Below are 19,328 nucleotides of genomic sequence, written 5' to 3'. Positions count from 1 at the left end.
GAAACAGGCCCTCTTTTGGGTCCCATCACATTTCAGTCATTGCATTCAAAAGTTAGTCTAACCCCACACCCCAATCCCCGCCCTTTATCCTCTCCACCCACCCATCCACCCATCCATCCAACCATCCATTGTCTTCACCTGGACTCCTCTCCCTCTCCATCCTGCCCTTCTCTCCCTCTAATGACACACAAAATCAAATCATTTTCCTCCATCTTCCTCCACCCTTTCTACCCCACTGTGAATTAAATCCCCACCCCATGGTGCCCCTTTTCTCTAAAATCAAAAACTCCATCATCCCAATCCCTCCACTGTGATCAACCCTCCATTCCTCCTTCGCTCCTTCCCTCCTTCCTTCCTTCCTTCCTTCCTTCCTTTAAACCCCCTAACCCCCCACCCCCCACCCCCTCTCCCAACCATCTGCCCCATCCATCCCTCCCCTCCTCCATGTGTCCCTTCCTCCATTGCGGTGCTGTAGCTGACAAGCAGCAAGGAGGTTCCAGCGGGGTGGTGATAGCTGTGGTGGTGTGTGTCCTGCTGCTCTTGCTGCTGGTGGCCCTCATCTACTTCCTAAACAAGAAGAGCAAGCTGTCCTGCAGCAAGAAGAACAAGAAGGAAGTGTAAGTAGAAAGGAGGGAGGAAAAGGGTTAATGCTGGTGTTAACTATATAATGTGACTTCATACTTATACTACTGGAAACAGTTTGTTTGGTTCTTTTTTCTTGTACAGAACACATTCATAGGACCATTACATTACACATAAAATAACTGTACAACAAATATTAGTTGTGTTTTCAATTAAGAAAAAGGAACTGGTATGGATTTTAATAATAAGTCTTTTATGGCATACAGACACAGCACATAAATATTGTGTGCTTGCTTCCATTAGAAGGAATGGCCACTTTGTCTTTTTATTTAAGTATTAAAGTTATGATCTAAATAAGTAGAGTCGTGAGTTGTTGTGTTGCCATATGTTTGTGTTATACAGTAAACAACAAAATATGAAATATGAAAAATACTTAAAAGTCTGCAGGATATACTTTATTAATACCAAAGGGCACATTAATCTCCTAAAGCAGCCTTGTCTGTTTGTTGTTTGTTTTGTTTTTTTTATTTTTACTTACTAAAAAAGAAGTCAGTGTATTTTAGTCAGACTCACCCTCACACTCATGCTGCATACTCACTCTTCTGGGGGGCTTTGGTGTGTTTTCCTGTCCAGGGCTGGTGGAGAAGTGAACAACGACATTGTGGTGGAGATGAAGACGGATAAGGCCAATGAAGAGGCTGGTCTCCTCAACAAAAAACCGTCCACAGAGCAGGTTTGAGCGACTTGACCTGGGGGTGGGGGGGCATGGGTCTGAAATACAGTAGACCCTTTTTTGGATTCACAACAAGCCCAAATGCAGAGAATGGCCCCACTAATGTTTGCCTTCCTAGCAGTTTGACTTAAAGATGAGCAGAAATATCTTCAGACACTTCGAGTCATGTCAATTGTCTGAAGCTAGTTTTAGTTCAAAACAGAGCAGGTATGAAAAAGTGATGGATTCTGTTTGGAGTCATTTGAAAATGGCATCATTGACGTTTAGCATTTCATTGTAGTGTCATATTTGACCTGAACTTAAAAAGCCACTTTAAGCCTTGTTTTATGTGATTTCTTTTTAAACCACTGTCGGCAAACAGGATGACATTTCAGGAACTGCAGACACACTTTGCTTTGCTTTTGAAATAGATATATAACAAGAAGTCTGAAGTGATGTGTTTTTTTTCCTGAGATGTCATTAAAAATATCATCCTGGAAGCTGCCCTTTAAAGGCTGCGCACCTAATTTAATTCTAAATTAAATCTGGACTTCTACATGACTCATTTATTCAGGTTATTGCCTATATTAAGCAAAGAAGTATACCGTTCTGATGATACAGAGCATATTCTGAATGATTCTATTATAACATGTTCTGTTTCCCTGAAAAGATGTGCTTGAATGTTTGGAGAGCAGCAAAGTATTGCCTCCTGTGCTGTTAGTACAAACACACAGTAACTGATCTTTGTGTGTTTCTCTCTCTCTCTCTCATTGGCAGTGATGAACCCAGATGATGACAATAACTCAGAGGGATGAAGGGAAGAGGACAACAGTAATGAAGACAACAGGGCTATTTTTTATTTACTACACTAGACTGACAGTGGAGCAGGGAGGTGGGTTTTGTTTCGGGGACTCTGGTGGTGCACATCATGGATTCTAGACTGGACTGGGTGAAGTTTTTTTTTCCTTCATTTTCTCCATCCTGTGCACCTGCAGTTTGGACACAATGCATGTGCACACGATCATTATGTGGCATGGGTGGTTTTCTTTCACCAATCACATCTTTGGTTGACTCCTGGGCAGAGCAGAGCTGTACAGTGGCTGACACACATGTGAACACAGTACAAACACAGAATGCCATCAAGCCACTGGAGTGTGTGTGTGTGTGTGTGTCTGCTTTCAACACTGCACATCTTTTCTGCTTTGGAGTCTGCACTTAAATTCTTTTCTCTCTTCTGGTTCTTTTGGAGGAAAAAAAATTCTGTTTGATTCAAGTCAATAAAAAGTAATTTAAACTCACTACATTTAATCTCTGAGCACACTGTTTGACAGGAATCGAGCTCTGTCTTTGCTTTAATGCTGTTTGTTTAATTGCATTTTGCCACCTGTGAATGTTTTTTTTTCAATATCCCTAATTAGCTTTCATCTGAAGCAACTCACGATTCATTTAATAACACCAGTTCTTTCACAAATATTGCTTTCTTTTTTAAATCCTGCTAAAAAAAAAACAAAAAAAACAAAAGCCTCCAATTAGGTTGTACAAAATTGTTTTACCATTTCCACCTATGTTATGTCAGTACACCAATTGTTATTATTTTATCTCCTCTGTTGTCTTTTTGATTTCAAATCCTTGTTCTGTGAAGCAGGAGTAGTACTGTGCGTGATGTGGACTCCGAGGTGACTGTGGCTTACATTAGTCCATTTCATTCTTTCACAGCCGTTCAGTTCTCCACTGACGCTCAGACTAGAGAGCTGTAAAGTAAGAAAGTTTTCACAGCAGAGCAATCATCGGCTTTTACAGTGAAAAAAAAAATGTCTCAAACTGCAGCCTGCTGTATTGTTGTTTTCCCACGACAAGAAAATGGGACATTCAGGTCCTTCACTGTCACAGATTCACCTGTTAGGAGAAATCACATAGCACAGATTCACTCTAGTTTGAACAAATAGGGAGGTGGGGGGGCTTTTTTTGCTGGAGTATGTGATGTACTTTGTATTTTTACCAAATGAAAGTGTCTCTGAGTGTCACAGCAGGAGTGTTTCTGTGTTTAGGTACGCAATACTGACATTTTGTTTTTTCCCCCTACACTGTTTTTGGGCCACAAAGGTTTGATAGCGGGTTGACGTGCCTTTTTTTTACTTTGTTGTACACTGGAACCAATGGCCTTGATTTTTTTTAAAATTTCTTTTAAAGGTCACCTCAAACCACTATCTGTGCCGACAAGGCTTGTTTTATTTTCCAATGTCTGTCTGCTGATCTTGCCATAAACATACTGACTGTTAGCAAACCTGTGACGGCAGGTGAAGATAGATACGCAAACGTGTTGACTTGTTTTATATAAAATATTGTGGTATATAAGTTTTTTTAGAAAAGGGGATTCTTGATATTTGGAACTACTGAGTTTTCTTTTTCTCATGCTTTTCCACTCACCAAGAGAACAGAGATTTTTTATTTTCAATTCTTTTTTAATGAGATATTCTCAGTGCTTTACTTCTCTCTCTCTCTCTCTGTACTGTATACTGTATATTTTGTGGTACACTGTTTGTGACCTCTGTGGTGTGTTGATGTATCTTTTTATTTTGTTCCAGCTGTGTAGAATTTATAATGAAAAAAACTGAAGAAAACCAATCACACCCCTGCTTTCTCTGGTTTTTATTCTAACTTTGCAACAGCTCAGATTTTTTGCTGTGTTTGTTTTCTCTGCATAGTGTGTATGATCATTAAAAAAATACAGTTATGTAAACATAGTTGCAAGTATTAGCAGCAAAATGAGGTTAAAGTACTATAGCGGCCTCTATATATTTTTTTAATATATGAAATTAACCATGATTGATTGAAGCATCAGCATGTTAGTGTTAGAGGTGGAGCTTGTGTGAACTGTATACAGAAGAACTGCAGATACATCTAAGGGATGATCAGGTGATTATTGGGACAGGGAAGAAAATACAAAAGTTCTGACAGTTTATGGATGAATCAAGCTCAGTATTATATGCAGGAGGCAGCTGAAACCTTACACACCACTGAACATCATCTCAGAAATCAAATTGCTCTTGATGTAATTCATCCTTGTGTGCTTTTTCTTGCTCTTCCTAGAAGATGACATCTAAATTGATTCTCAGCTTGCACCAAATTTTAATCTCTTTGATATAACCAGCATTATGTAAATTCTCCCCCTTACATTGATTGATCCTGTGATTTGTTGTGACAGAACAGACAAATGTAGGAAGCCCATGTTTTGCATCAGTTACCGCTTTATGGATGAGCTCAGGGCTGACTTCATGATGCAGCGTTCTGTCTGCTCACCATTCTGCTTGGAAATGGGTTAAAATGAATCCATCAATCATCAGCAAATTGCTGTGTGGCAACAGTTAGGAGGATGATTCTTATCAGAGAGCAGCTAATCATAATCAAATTCTTATATCAAATCAAATCTGACCATTCATCAAGCGACAGGCTGAAAAAAATCCTGTCAGATTATATACATGTATATAGCAAGCTTATGGCATATTAATAACCAACATTAGGCTTGTGTAACAGTTTACGTTAAACTTCTTTGAACCTTTCCAGACACACGCCCACTGCATTGCTTGTTTTCCATTAGGAAATTAAAGGTCTCCCATCAGTATGACCCACTGAGATCGATCTGTGCTTAGAATACAAAGCAGCGATGCAATCCAGGCAACAGTGCCAGCGTTATATCCCCGGCTGATGTGACATGTGTCCAGCAGTTTGGATTTGGGATGTTTTTCCACAAAGAGAAACAATTTATTTCCTCTTTTAAAAGTCTTGCTTCAGGACATGACAAGCTGTCTGTGATGTTTGTTCGCAGTGAATTAGTGTATTAATGTATGACAGCAGGCTTTAAGTGTGTGATATGGATCAAAAGTAGAATAGATCCTTATTGTCACTGTCACAAGTACAACAAAATTTAAAGTGCTCCCAGTGCATCATTCATTGAGTCTATAAAAAATATAATTCAGGTGCTAAGGTTATTAAAAAAAAGTATGTAGGGTTGTGTTTGTGTGTCTCGCTGTGTGTGTATGAGAGAAAGATCTTCGCATGCTTTGTTTTACAAAGAATGAGAGGATCAGTGCTTTTCAGCTTTCCTAACAATAAGAGGGATTATTGTCATTCTTCCCAGTGTCCTTCCCTTCTTCCCTCCTCCTTCCCTCTACCCGCTGGGAGCCTTCCTGCTTCCTTCACTGGGTTTAGTTACAGTAGCTTTAAACTGATTTAGCCATTTAGTGTCAGCCTATTGAGGGATGACAGCCACTGTCTGTCCCTTCTGCCTGTTTAGCCTGGATCTGATGGCTACTCAGTAGCACTTGGCTTTGGCCTCAGTTCGCTTACACACACAGAAATAGACACAGCTCTCTTTATGCAGCACTGTTTAGATAGATCTAGGATGAACAAGGCTCTGGTGACAACCCTGCTGGCAATATGTGCTCCATCATCCTGCGTAATCAGCAGCATGCATGACCCCAAGAGCAATGAGGCAGGAGAAGATCAGTGTAGAGATTAATAGGGGAGTGGTGGCATCAAGGAAAGAAGATAATTGATAGGGAGATGTTAAACAGCAGAGAAGAAAACAAGGGAAAAAAGATGGATGGAATAAACTGAAATGGATATGTAGGCTGGATGGCAACCAGAGGATCAAAGCGGGAGATGGTGTAGTAGGAGGAGTTAATGTCAGGAGAGGAGAGGAGAGGAAATGAAAGTGATGATGAAGGGGGAAACAGGGAGCCTGGTTAGGATGTCATAAATCTGCATTTGCTCCGGGCTTTAAACAAATAAGGGTTCTAAAGAAATAAAGGGGAGGACGGAGGGAAAGAGGTAAACAAAGAACGAAAGAGCTTGTGATAGATCTGTTCATCTCCTTCAGTCTCTCTGTAATATCCTGTGTGGCCTCAGTGTTCACTGTTTAGGTGAGATTATGAGTCACAGAACCAGGAAGATGGTACCTGTGTGTGTGTGTGTGCATTTATTGGCTGCATTTCTGATATCTATCTCACAGCGAGAGGAAGATTTGTTTCATTGATTATATCAGTCAGCGTGCTACTACTAGGCTGAGTAGCGGCCAGTCCCCTGCTGCCTGGGCCCTCAACAAGAGTGTGAGCAGCATGTGTCACTCATAAGAGCCAGACCACCTGTGGGATGCTTGGTTATTAAGGCACAGCTGGGCATGTTTTCATTTTAATTAGTTAGGCTATTTTGTATTGTGTCTGAAGGGAAGGAGAGGCAAGTGTAGCAGAGGGAGATGAATTTCCAGCAGTGTTTATTTGCTAAAAGCACAATTTATGTGTTTAAACTGACGTCTAAGGAGAGATCGAGGGCTGTACGTGCTTCACTCCCAAACTTAATGGAATGTTGTGGTGTGTGAATCAATCCAGCAGGATCAAAGGTCGCTTACAGTTTCCATGACAGACTCAGATCAAGTTCAAGATTTAGTTTATCTATTATAGTAAAGGTCAGAGCTATTTTTGACCAGTATCACACAAAATATGCTCAGAATCAAATCTTGGTATCTTCTAAAAGCAAAGGCTGCATTATGACACGGTGAAAATATTGTCTGTAATTTGTATTATAATACATTTAGGGGGTCAAATGATACGTTTGTCATAGCTGAGTGGGTTTTTTAAACAATGTACTTTACCAAGAAGCTTATAATAACCTTCTGATTTACAGCAGCAGGGATGCCTTCACCAGCATACTGATAGAAGACGATAGGCTGTACATGTAAAGTAGTCATAATGCAGTTATGTTTGCACATAAAGTCATACGCCATCCTGGATAAAGTACTGCTAGTAGTGAAGAAATCCCCTGGGGTCCAGTAAAAAAAAAGAGAGAGGGGGGGGAGGGATGAAGCAAGAGAGAGAAGATCAGAGAAGAAAGTTGCTTTTAAAAGAGGAGGAAAGACGGAGAAAGGCCCGGAGGAGCTCAACAGCAGCTGTTGAGATCTGCTCCTCTGAGAACTTCTACACACTCCTCCTGTTGGCTAACATTACAGCACAGCAGCTGTGCACACACACACACACACACACACAGATTTTTGCTTTTGTGAACATTTACACTCAGAAATGCACACCAACACACACCAGTGTTGTGCATACTTGTGTCTTGAATGTATGTTTTTTGTGTATCTACTGAAACAGCATTCATACCTAGAAGCATGTTGAGTTGTGCAGCATAATGAAAGGGTAGCGCATTCTTTGCAGTTGACCTTATTGCCCAACTCTCACTGTAGTAAGACACATTTTAAAACACACACACCTGCCTGAGGCCAAAAACACACACACACACAGGGCCAGGAAAAACAACCCCCCCCCTTTCTACTACTTCTTTCCATTTCATCACACACACACCTATGTGTTTGTTTCCCTTGTGTTTTGTAGCAGTAATGGCTGTGACAGTGAGAGCAGTGTAAGGCCTCCCATGAGTACACCTGATAATTACTATCATGTGCTCCACTTACTAATGGAGCTTTGCCATTGTGTTTCACCCTGTCCTTCCTTTTCTTTCACTCACTCTTTTCTCTCATTTGCTGTCAGCGAATTCGCTTGTTTTGTTAAAGCCGAGCGATGGTTAGGACTCCATTTTCATATTCTCCTTTTCACCTCAGCGTCTATATTATACCATTCATCCACTTGGGTGACCTTCCCTGCTTCCTTTACTTTAATGCATAATAAACTACAGTGATGAGAAAGCCAAAAGTGGGTCTTATGCTCTGTTGAAAAACAACACGTTAACTGTTTTTACCTTCTCCTGTGTGGACAAAACACTTTCAAAATATGTGTGATAGGGAGAGTAATTGTTTTGTGGGAGATAGTTTGCAGATTATACCGTGACTGTGTGCATAATCCATGTCCCCACAGATTCTCCTGCCTAGCTGTGTGTGTCTCATTCTGTGAACGTATATATTTCTTTCCTACACTCACATAGACACTCCGTTCTGTATGAAGCTGTTCCAACATATATATGTCTAAAATCTGAGGGCGAGGTTTTTCGCCCCTCATACTAGGTGGGGTTGGAGGGGCTGACATTCCTTACTAATTGTATGTGCTCAACATCCTGCACCCTGTTAGTGTGTGTGTGTGTTTATGCTCGATGGTGCAGAATAGTTTGGAAAATTGCGGCCAAGACATTCATTTGTAGTAAGTTGACCTTTGGCATGCACAGGGTCAGAGCTGGGGTTAGGCATTATGTTTCAAAGATTAGCTGTTGCACTACAGTAAGATCAAGGTCAGAGGACACTTGTACAAGGCGCTCTCTGGATGTAGCTGTCTTATTTTTGTCACTTTTTGCTGTCTGGGAAAAGAAAGTCACACAATATTGATTCAGTCTATGCACACCTGAGAGATTTTGCATTTGCTTGCTTTCAGCCCTCGAGGGAGCACGATTTTCTGTGTGGAAACGCTTTGCTGCACAGGAAATGATGCATTTGGCTCTCGTAGCAACAGTGCTGTAATTAAAAAGCAGAGATGAACACATTTGCTCTTATCAGCTATGTTAAAAACCACACACACTGACAGTGCAGACTATAGGTTGAAGTTTAAATAAGGAGAAATGTAGCCACATTTAACACATACTGTACACACAGCATACTACAGCAGGAAGCACCAACAACAGCTTAAATGTTTTTTGGGGACACCAAAAAGTGACGGACCCATGTTGTTTTATATGCTGTAACATTACCATGATGCTTTCTAAAGTTTTCTTCTTATGCAGTAAGTTGCCATGTGTTGAACCCTGTCACAGTTTATTAGTCTCTTTTGTTTTTTGTATATGAATGTGAATATGTTATGTTTTTATATAAATCATTGTTAAAATAACATGGGGTCTCCCAGGCAAGCTTGAAGATGGTGGATTTGGCAACAGGCCTTTTGTGAGTTCTCAGACATCTAAGCTTGTTTGTGGTATTTCCTGTATTTTGCAGGTTCATAGTGATACATGGGTCTACTTCTGTCCCCTGTGTGACAGACCTATCGGTGAACTCCAGCTCTGGCTTACCTGGTGTTAGCGACAGGACATCGCTCTCTCTCTCTCTCTCTCTCTCTCTCTCTCTCTCTCTGTGTGTAAGACATAATAAATGCAAGATAAATGGCTTGATCAGGGTGGTGAACAGCTGTTAACAGCATTACGTACTGTTGTTTGTGCAGATTCCCTGCATGTTGTTTTCTGTCATCCTGGTTGTAAGCGTGCCCTCAGGTAAAGCTTCGTCCCTGCATTCCAACACACATATATCCTAAGACATGCTCACACACAGGACACAACATGTTCTGGTACGTAGCTGGAGTGTTAACTGGCCTTCCAGAGTTATAAAAAACAAGTGTGGAATTGGCATGTATCCATGGCAACAGCACCACTATATGGTGTTTTTAGAGAAGAGTGATTTGATGATAGCAAGAGAAGCCAAATGGTGTCCCTGTGGGGTTACCTCTTTGTAGGTGGGAACCTTTTTGGGAAAACTATTACCGAGAATGTGTGTGTGTGTGTGTGTGTGTGTGTGTGTGTGTGTGTGTGTGTGTGTGTGGTGTGTGCTTCTTCAAGCCCCATCAACACTAATGCATTATCAGAGTACCATGTGACCTACTATCTGAAACACATCCTGAGATGCAGTTGCATTGTAACTGCACCAAATTTATTTGCAATAAACAAACAGGTTTGCATTAAAAATGTGAATGACTGTAACAATCGTTTAGAATTTCAAATTCAAATTCCAAAATGGCAGTGCAGTAGTGCGAACAGATCCTGTGCTGACTGTTTGAATACTTGCTGGATTGTAGCAATAGACGTTGGTATTGGAATCATCTGAAGCCCCATTCAATGCAGCTGCACCTAAATGATTTATCAGACACCTTCCATCTCGGTTTTCCCTGCAGGTTTAAGTCGACCACTTTTGAAAAGGTTTATCCCTGTTTTTTTTTTCTTATTGAATGAAGCCGGTGTGGCTGGTAATTGTAGGGAGTTGAGTGATAAAGTCCTCAGTTCATGCCATATTGACAGAGAAAGCTGAGTTTTTCGAGCTTGTGAAAGCCTTATGGCGCTGCCTGTGAGATTTGTAGGAAAAATGTCTTTTGTTTAAAATACAGTGCTGGTAAAAGATTCACAGCTCAGTAACACAGTTCAGAGCGGTAATATATGCTAAGGAAAAGGCTTTGAAAACAGAAATGGACTTTAACCCCCTCCTGACAAATGACTTGCAGTATTTTCTGACTTTCCTGGTTATAATAGCTACACAGAATCTGCTGAAGTGGGCTGCAGCCTTCTCTTTGTCTTGCTTCCTATATTGTTATTGTTCTGCTCAAGGTTTCTTCCTCTTAGAGTAAATTATGTATCTTTCTCTGGGTTCAATAAGGCCTCTTGATATATTTTTCGGTGGTAGTTGTTGATATATTTCATTTAAAGTGGAATTCATTGAAGAATAATAACATCTGTTACGGTTGCTTAAATTTCTCTTCCTCCTCCTCTTCCTCCTCCACAGCCTCTTACAGGCACTCTTCCTCCCTTGCATTTATCCCACGTGAGGCTCTTGGGGAGTGTTGAGTGTTGCTTCCTTTGCTTTTACAAACATCACTTCCTTTGGTTGCTGTTGTTCGGGTTTTTTAAGAAAACTCAGTTTGGGTTAAAACAGAATCACATTTTCTAAGGCAACTGCCAAAAGCTTCCATTTTCAGGTGAATCTTGTGCCAAACACCTCTGACGGTCACTATTTTATACAATTTGAGTTTCAAATGGTCTGGAAACTGATGTATGAACTGGAATTGTTGTTAAATTTGTTTTTCTTCCTGTCCTTACCTGTGCTTTATAGTGCAAAATGTGTTTTAGAAAGCAAGAATGTAATTAGAGTTTTGCAAAAGAAAACAGATGAGATGTGCAAAGTCGATTTTGCCAAAAGAGTGATCAATTTAATAACTGGGTACAGACTAGTGCACTTTTAGTTCAGAGGATGTGAGTTTAGCAACAAAAACTGCTGCCGTGCCAACATTATTGTGTCCACCCAAGTGTGGGTATGAAATTAAACTTACAGCAATTTCCAATATGAATACAAAACGCCTCCCCCGGCTCTGGGTTTTGTTTCTGTCAAACAAACACACACCACTTAGGGTTTGTGTGTCAGGATTTGTGTTATGCAGGAGATGAACTCGCTGCTCCACAATAATAGAGGGCTGCTTAAAAAAAAAACTGAGGGAGGGATGTTGCGTCTGTTGGTGCGTGCGTGGTTGGACACTGATAGCCACAACATCCATTCTCCCATCCCACACATAAACAGATGTATAAACAAAACACCATTTTAATCACTTATTCGCTTACTCATCACCTCTCAGCGACACCTCCCACACCTATGTGCGCGCTACATCCCACACATGCATGCACACACATACACACACACACACACTGCTGCCACTCAATGCACTCTTGCTGCTAATAGGCCAGTATCATTAAAGCTCTTCAGACTAATTATCTCCCTGATGAGCTGCAGGTCTCAATGGGACCACAGGGAGGGATCCAGCATGATTGACTTGGTTTGTGTCATTCTCAATGAGCCATTAGCGTAGTGCACATACACACATATGTGCGCATTTGTGCTAATGCAAGTCGCTGAATCCTTTTCATTTACATCTCTGTGAAAAAACCTGCCATTTGTTTGGCATATGATGGAGGGAAGTGAGTGTGAAAGTGTGTGCGGTGTACACACTTTCAGTCTGTGAACGCACGTTTGAGTGCGTGTTCGCCACTTTTCCCTCCCGAGAGCCAGGTGCCACAGGGGAATGCTGGGAATGTAAGCTGGTGATGACTAATGGTGACAGTTTGCCAGAAAAACAGGGAGATGGAGGGAGATGGAAGGAGGGAGGAAGAAACTCTGCATTTACACTACAGATATTGTACCCAGCACTGATAAGCTCTGTCACACCCCAGGAAAAAGATTTCCCCCTATGGATCATCGTTCACTTTAATTCCCTCATTAATCAGTTTATGCCACGGTGTTTGGGCAATTGAGGATGATATTTGTTTTCAATGTGGGCCAGGCTTGCATGCCTGAGTTATGAAAGCCTGAAGAAGAGAAGAGGAGGATAGGAGGACCTTTAGAATATGGGAAATAATTTATAGTATGTTGGGTGCAGGGAGTGTGTTAGAGAGGAAAGGGAGAGCTGGGTAACCATTAATAAAGGTAAGCATATGATGGTTATCTGCGCAGAGAGACAGATATTTCCACAGTCTGTCAGTCAGACACCATTACTGTGAGTGCAACTTCTAAATGTGTTGCTCCATTAAATTTGGAGTGAGAGCTCTGCAGGACAAGACACAGCAAAACAGTGTCTATGTGGGCTTCTACTCAACATGGACACAAGTTATAGTGTTGCTCTGGTTGGGAGGGTTTGTAAACATTTTAGATGGAGACTTGTTGAGAGAGTTATGGGAGCTAAATGCCTTGTTCTAAGGCATGCTGAGGGTGTAACTATGTGGATGACAGTGTTGGTCCTCATGTTTGCTTACATGCTAACAAGTAGTAAACATAGGAGCACTCTCTGGTATGCAGAGAATTCTGAATACACCCCTGTCACAATTTTAACCACAATTTGCAATTCATAGCAGGTGTGTCAAAAAGAAAGCTTACTTGGAAGGGAAGCATGCCAAGATATGATGTATGAAAAAAATCAATACTACTTGCCTAATAGTCCAAAAACAAGCAGTCCACAATATAGAGTGGCACCTTAAAGATTTAAAATCTGAGGCTTTTATGTGAAAGGGATGTCAATGTTTGGACTCATCAATGAGTTCAGGACAAGATGAATGACAGCACACTGTTTTAGTTGGATTAAGAGAGAAGTTAAAAGGGTGTCATACTGATTAGATTGAATAAAGGACTGAGATAATTTATTCTGTTTTTTTTTAGTCATGTATAGTGCCTGGAGGCTCTGTACTAATGACTCCTGATTTTTCATCAAATGTGACCTTGAGGTCAACAATTTTTTTTTTTTAAAGAATGTGAACTCTCTCTATGAATAGCCATGAAATTTGGTACTGACATTAATTTTCCCACTAAAATGTATTGTAATAATGTGGGGCGCCACCATTAACCTTTTCATTGAACTCAGTGGGTCAAAATCTGAATCTGTAATTTTGCTTTATAGCACTGTAGCATTCACATCAGCTTCAGCTGCATTGTGCTTTGAGCTCATAGATGGTGACCACTGTCATGTTTTATCTGTTACACATCAGTGTACACATGTTTGCATGGAAACTGCACTGTAAAATAAAACAGGATGTGTGTAGTGTTTGAACCTGCATTTAACACATTTAAGGATTGCTGAGGTGTAGATGCAGATGCTTTTGTAGAATGGTAAGCCTGTAACCACACCCTTTTTTGGGAGAAGACCACTCATACTGCAGATAATTTGGGAATTCAGCATACCAAAAAATATTTGGTGGGAAATTCTATATCGTTTCAAGCAAATTGTATGACAGTAGGTATCCTACTTGGAGAATTAAGTGAAGTATCTGTTGTATCTATTACAAAAGCTTGCAATTACTGACACAGTGGCTATTATATTCATTTGGCTTCAGTCACATCCCCTAGAATTACAAACAATGACAATCTAAATTAAAGGAAAGAACAAACGGCAGCTTCAAAAGCCAATTAATATCACACTGCTCTCTGAAGTGACATCTCAGCTACCAAAGTCAGGCCCTCAGTTTGCCTTCTGTCTCCCGCTGAGGTGGGAAAAGAGGAGAGGAAAAAGGGGGTGAGGAATGGGAGAGAAATGCTGAGAACAGATGGCGCAGTGGCCCCTGTGTTCAACTGCCTGGGTGATTATGGACGCAGCTGTCAGTCACTACACATGTAAGTGTTTGTGTGTGTGCCTGCATGTGTGCGTTTGATTTGGTGACTGTGGGAGTGTATGTGTGTGTGCGCGCCTCGAACTCCCCTGTGTGTTCTTCGGCTCTTTTGTACTCAGTGTGACTGAGTAATGTTAAATTACATCCACTGCTGCAACATTTTTCTGCCAACATTTGGGTGTCTGAGCTCAAATCTCAGATCAGAGTTCAGACAGAGAATGTGCCATTCATGTCACCTGTGATCTCTCTCCCTCTCACTCTCTCACTCTCTCGCTCTCGCGCTCTCTCTCCCTCTCGCTCTCTCATTGGACTCTACCCCCATCTAGTGGAACTTCACATTATTATCTCTCTTTTGCATGAGGCGACACAAGATTCCCAGACACACCTCATTACCAGGCTCACTCTAATCAACCTAATTTGATTTCACTGTTATAATAATAATCGGAAACGGTTTTAAACCAAAATTGAGATCTTTAATTCAACAAATGTCTTTCTATTATTGCAATAATAGAAACTATTATTGTCTGTTTGATTATTATGTGATGTGTTTGTCTGACTGTGGGCAGCAGAAAAAGCGACACGGTAATATGTAGGTCTGATATTCTGTCCACACTTAGCTCTGTGGGAACTGTCTGGCTCTTTGCTCGGTGGGAACTGCAAACAAGATAAGTGTTTTGATTCATTTAGCTGGCACGAGGGGTTGCTTTTGTGGCTGTACTATGTGCACCTTATTTTACACTACAGATTTTATCCACTGTTAATATTCTTTTTAATCTCTATGTTATCTGCATGCCTGTGTCAGCGCTCCAGCGTCCTCCAGCAGTCTGAACACATGAATGTATAATTAAATGGCTGTTCTGAACTGGCTGTTTGTTAGTGGCAGTCAGACCAGCTTGTACCACATCTCTCATCTCATTACCAACTGGGATGAACTCCAGCCCATCACAACCCTCTGCAGGAGAGTGAGGGTAGCTGGTGGACGGATCTATGAATACAGCAAAGTGTAAGTCATGTGCTGATGTTGTTGAAGTTTATATATTTGGGTTAAAAACGTGAGTGGTAAATTAGCCAGCAGTTTATATTTACATCACAAGAGGAAGAAAAATGAGCAAAGTACAAACTTTATTGCTTGTTTCATTTTATCTGAGTCAAAAAAGTAGAGTATAACTTCAGTGCGGTGTTGATTTATCAGTCAGTAATCCTAGCTCATTATAACAGTATTATCTGTTTTATCTTTGGATAAATGTGTCTCTGCTGCTTCACTTCATCTCTGCTGTAGTGGTTTCAGTTGGAGGAGTTGTTGTGTAGCTCTCCATCACATTTTTGATCCAGTTATTGTACATGCACATCTTGGTGTAGATGGTTGGGATGGCTGGATTCCTGCAGCCGTGATTGTACCATTGCACACCCTGCAGCTGGCCGTCACACACCATTACACCAGTATCATACTGGAGAGAGAGAAAGAGAGAGAGAGACAGAGAGAGGGGGGAGAAAACACACGAGTGGGAAACTCACACAGACAAGTGAATTAACATGAAACAGGAAAGTGCCTTAAATTAAAATACAACAGTCCGATCAGCTACCCATGTGTGGTCTGTGTGCTCACCATGCAGTTATCTGTGTTTGCTTGACCTGCGCAGATCATGAACGGGCCCCACAACAGAGGGAAAGTGTTCATGCACGTCTGATCATCCACAACAGGCACTGTTATACACTTCAGGCGATGAGTAGGCTTGTCTGTTTCCAAGAGGGCGGAGGTAAGTCATTACTCAGATAAATTCAATGTAAGCACTACAGATCATACAACTATCTCATCTGAAATGCAAGCACATGAACACAGTTTAATAGCATTCTGTACCATGACGCATCAGCCTGCTAATTATTTAATTATTTGACAAAATCTTCCTTCCCTCCACTTAGGCGTATGGATTACTGCCCATTTTTATGCATTGCCTCTTCTTGCACTGGAGCATAGGGTCTAAACCTTGAGCAAATACTATTTTCAAGGTCTACCTCTTTTAATTAGTCCTGATCACTGACTGGCCATTTTGGCAGGCAATTAGAAACTCCTCTGATTAAAGAAAGATTAAAATAGAGCGTTCATGCCTTGTTAGAGCTGCTATGACCAGAATATTGATGAGCTTTATAGCGAGAACATTCCCTCCTGCTGATGAGCTCAACACTTTCCTGACTCGTCGTTGAAATGTGACCACATCAGTGCAGCTTTGCTTGGCGAGTGCTTTCTGGTGTAAAGACATTGGTCAAACACCGAGGACTGCCTGTCACAGACATGATATGCAGAGAGCAGATTAAATATGATACTGCCAACACATGCAAACTAATAAGGGATTGGAATATAGTTTAGCAAATGAAAGAGTCTAAAGATATGATTAATGGATTCTTATTCTGTGTCCAAAGGTCAGGATCACTCTTTTTTTTCTCCTCATCTAATTCCCAGCAAAGTGTATTTACAGCTAAAGCTCCAGGGGCCTGCAGCAGGTGTTCCAGAAACAGCAGTAGAACTCTCTTATGACAGGCAGTATTTGAGGACTGGATTAAGGAAACACTGGCCTATCTTGCAGCTATACTAAATTCTAGTGTAGTGACAGGTTAATGAGGTGTAAAAGCCACAATAGGGCCTTTAAATCCACTCACATTGATTTGGGATGGTGGAGCCCCAACCGCTGACAGAGCAGGTCTCTCCAGGCTGAGGGCAGCGGCTGGGCAGAGGAACGGGCTGGACGTACTGCGTGAGGAGGGCAGGCTTGGACAGGCGCACCAGTGTTAGGCTGTGGAGAGGTGAGCGGTAGGGGCTGTGTCGGATCACGTCAGCAACATATATGTGCTGCTCGGTGCCCTCCTCCACTGTTTTGTCGTGTTCCCCAAGAGATGCAATGGTGCTGTAGGATCTGCGAAGGACAGAGGAGACTCTGAATTAAGATTAGTGGGAAAATATAGTGTGGTTAAGCTGATCATGAGGTAAATTAGAGTGTTTTAATCAATTCAGGAAACTGATATGATGCACTAGAGACAAAAAACAAAACAAGTTTAAATAATTGGTTGAATCCAGAACATCTCATTCTGGGTTAGCAGGGCTAAAATATGATGTCATATTTTATATTTTGGGGTGCAGTCATTCAACATACCAGACACCAACAATGATTCAATGATATTAAAATGAGACAGTGTTGTGTTGGCAGTGTTGGTTTTTTCTTTGGCACGCTCATTCTCGAACACTTACGAAGGTCTACAGTCAAAAGAGGTCACTATCCACCACTCATCAATGAGAGCTCCGCTGCAGGACACCCCTCCTCCGTGCAGATACACCTGCCAGGGTCTGGAGTGAGGCCGACACTCCTTGTCGTCCTCAAAGGGAGCTGCTCCTGTAAACACAAAAACAGACTATTATCATATCCATTTCATTTTCCTAAGACACAACGTGGTCTCTACTGTACCTGCGAGCCCTAAAGCAACAGCCAGAAAGAAAAGTTTCATACTGTATCTTTTTATGTAGCGAGCTCTTGTAGCTCCAACTGTTTGATTTCAGCTATTTATACTTGCAGGTTCTTTATGGGAGGAACAGCCGGCTTTATTACAATAAAGCATCATTGCCGGGTAAGTTATAACCTTTATAATAGTCTTATCTCCACACCTCCAGTTACATTATGTTCATTCACACACCTTGTTTCCTGTAACGTTCCGTTACTTTCCATAAAACAAGCCCTTGATTTATGTTACTTTACATCATTGATTTAGTGTTCCAGTTGCCTTTTGTCTATGTCACTGTTTTTTATAGAGTAAAGACCAGCTCCAACCTGCAGTGGAAAGATTTTTTGTGTTATATTAATGATATTTTTATGGTTAATCTGTGTTAGGCACACTATGAAATGGACAGTTGAGTCATAGATGAGGAGTGATAATCTAGAAGATAAGGGTTGAGACATGGGGCCTACTTCTGCTTATAAATTCATAAAATATATTCATATTTTACTGTGATGCAATTTCAAAAGTTTTAAAATATTGCACAACTTTGTTCGAATGTTGCTTTGCGAAACGAAGCATGAGTTAATAATAAACACATCCCATATTTATTTATTTTGAAGATGTTGTTAGCTGACTCCAAAATGAGTTTGTTTGTGTAGTTATTTTTATTATTCTCTTTATGTTATGACATCTCCAATGACACAAAGCAAGGAAGATTCATTCATGTCATGTAATTATCTGATGTTTTTGTCAAGTGAATCATTTATTTTCAGCATAGCTCTCTACATACATGTGGTTCAGCAGTCATGGAACCTTCCTGAGTGGCAGCCGTCACCCCTGTGGACATGTAGACCTGGGTGTCAGCTTCCCAGTCTGATTATTTTTAACTCTTTTATAGCTGTTGCAGAGATTGGAATAGTAGGTGTTGTGTAGGAATGCAAACAAAAATTTTCCAGATTGTCAAGCTCCTCTGATTCTTAGAATATTAAAGGCACCATCAAGCCAGAGAATCTTTTTTTTCCATCTATGACTGCTGGGTGCTGGTCTCCTCCATAGTTATACATGTCTCGATAAATATTTGGGCATTCCTCCTTTAAATGGTAGCTTGTCCCTTGACGTGCCAAATCCTCATCTCTTTTTGTCCCACATGTTGACAAGTTCATGTTAGTGCTCTTCTGTGTGGTGATGGAGTCTGGCCTTCCAGGACAGGGATCCATTTTCAGGCTTTGAAGCTCTCCCTGCCAATTTTAAATTTATCATCCAAGGAAAACCCTCCCCTCAAGTTGCCATCACGTGGTTGTGTTTAGGTTATGAGAGAGACTGCATGGATGACTACATGTAGGCAAAAGAAGCCCAAGTTACCCCTCCTGAGATACCCTCCCCTTTTTAGTTAATTATAGATCCAGGGAAATGTACATTTCAAACCAGGGACATGAAAGACCTTTGCTTTTTCTAGGTGATGTTGTAAGTTTGTATTACTTATGTGCAGATGTCAAGAGATTAAATTAGCACCAAAGCTAAGTCTGATTACACACTGTCCGTAGAGAGAGCTTGAGAAAAATTCTGAAGCCAAGTACATGATGCAGTTTTCTCAAACTAATCAGTCTGAACAGTTCTGCACTCAGCTTCGACACCGCTACCAGGACTGTTGCTCTGCTTAATTGTAGTCGTTATATAATAACTGTGGCAATAGCAGCAGTAAGATTTGTGTTTA

General features: G+C 41.0%; 2 protein-coding genes across 3 annotated transcripts in view; one reads left to right on the top strand and one right to left on the bottom strand.

Annotated features, from left to right (window-relative positions):
* The window catches only part of bcam (basal cell adhesion molecule (Lutheran blood group)), a 42,177-nt gene extending 38,255 nt beyond the window's left edge, over positions 1–3,922 (top strand). For both annotated transcript variants that reach the window (XM_028425942.1, XM_028425941.1), the window contains 3 exons: positions 476–617; positions 1,216–1,315; positions 2,072–3,922. In XM_028425942.1, the coding sequence (XP_028281743.1) occupies positions 476–617; positions 1,216–1,315; positions 2,072–2,074 (245 nt within the window). In that variant the 3' untranslated portion in view covers positions 2,075–3,922. The remainder of the gene's footprint in view (positions 1–475; positions 618–1,215; positions 1,316–2,071) is intronic.
* An 11,312-nt stretch (positions 3,923–15,234) lies between these two features.
* On the bottom strand, positions 15,235–17,717 carry LOC114448760 (trypsinogen-like protein 3). Its single transcript, XM_028425906.1, has 5 exons — positions 17,587–17,717; positions 17,373–17,514; positions 16,787–17,040; positions 15,738–15,868; positions 15,235–15,579 (listed from the first exon to the last, which is right to left on the bottom strand). Exons 1-5 carry the CDS (start codon positions 17,624–17,626, stop codon positions 15,391–15,393), a joined length of 756 nt encoding a protein of 251 aa, XP_028281707.1. The 5' UTR covers positions 17,627–17,717; the 3' UTR covers positions 15,235–15,390.
* Between the last annotated feature and the right edge of the window lie 1,611 nt (positions 17,718–19,328).

The sequence above is a fragment of the Parambassis ranga genome, chromosome 16 (genome assembly GCF_900634625.1).
Source record: "Parambassis ranga chromosome 16, fParRan2.1, whole genome shotgun sequence".
Classification (NCBI taxonomy): Eukaryota; Metazoa; Chordata; class Actinopteri; family Ambassidae; genus Parambassis; species Parambassis ranga.
The sequence above is the reverse complement of the archived record's forward strand: the minus strand, read 5'-3'. Positions and strand labels throughout refer to the sequence as shown.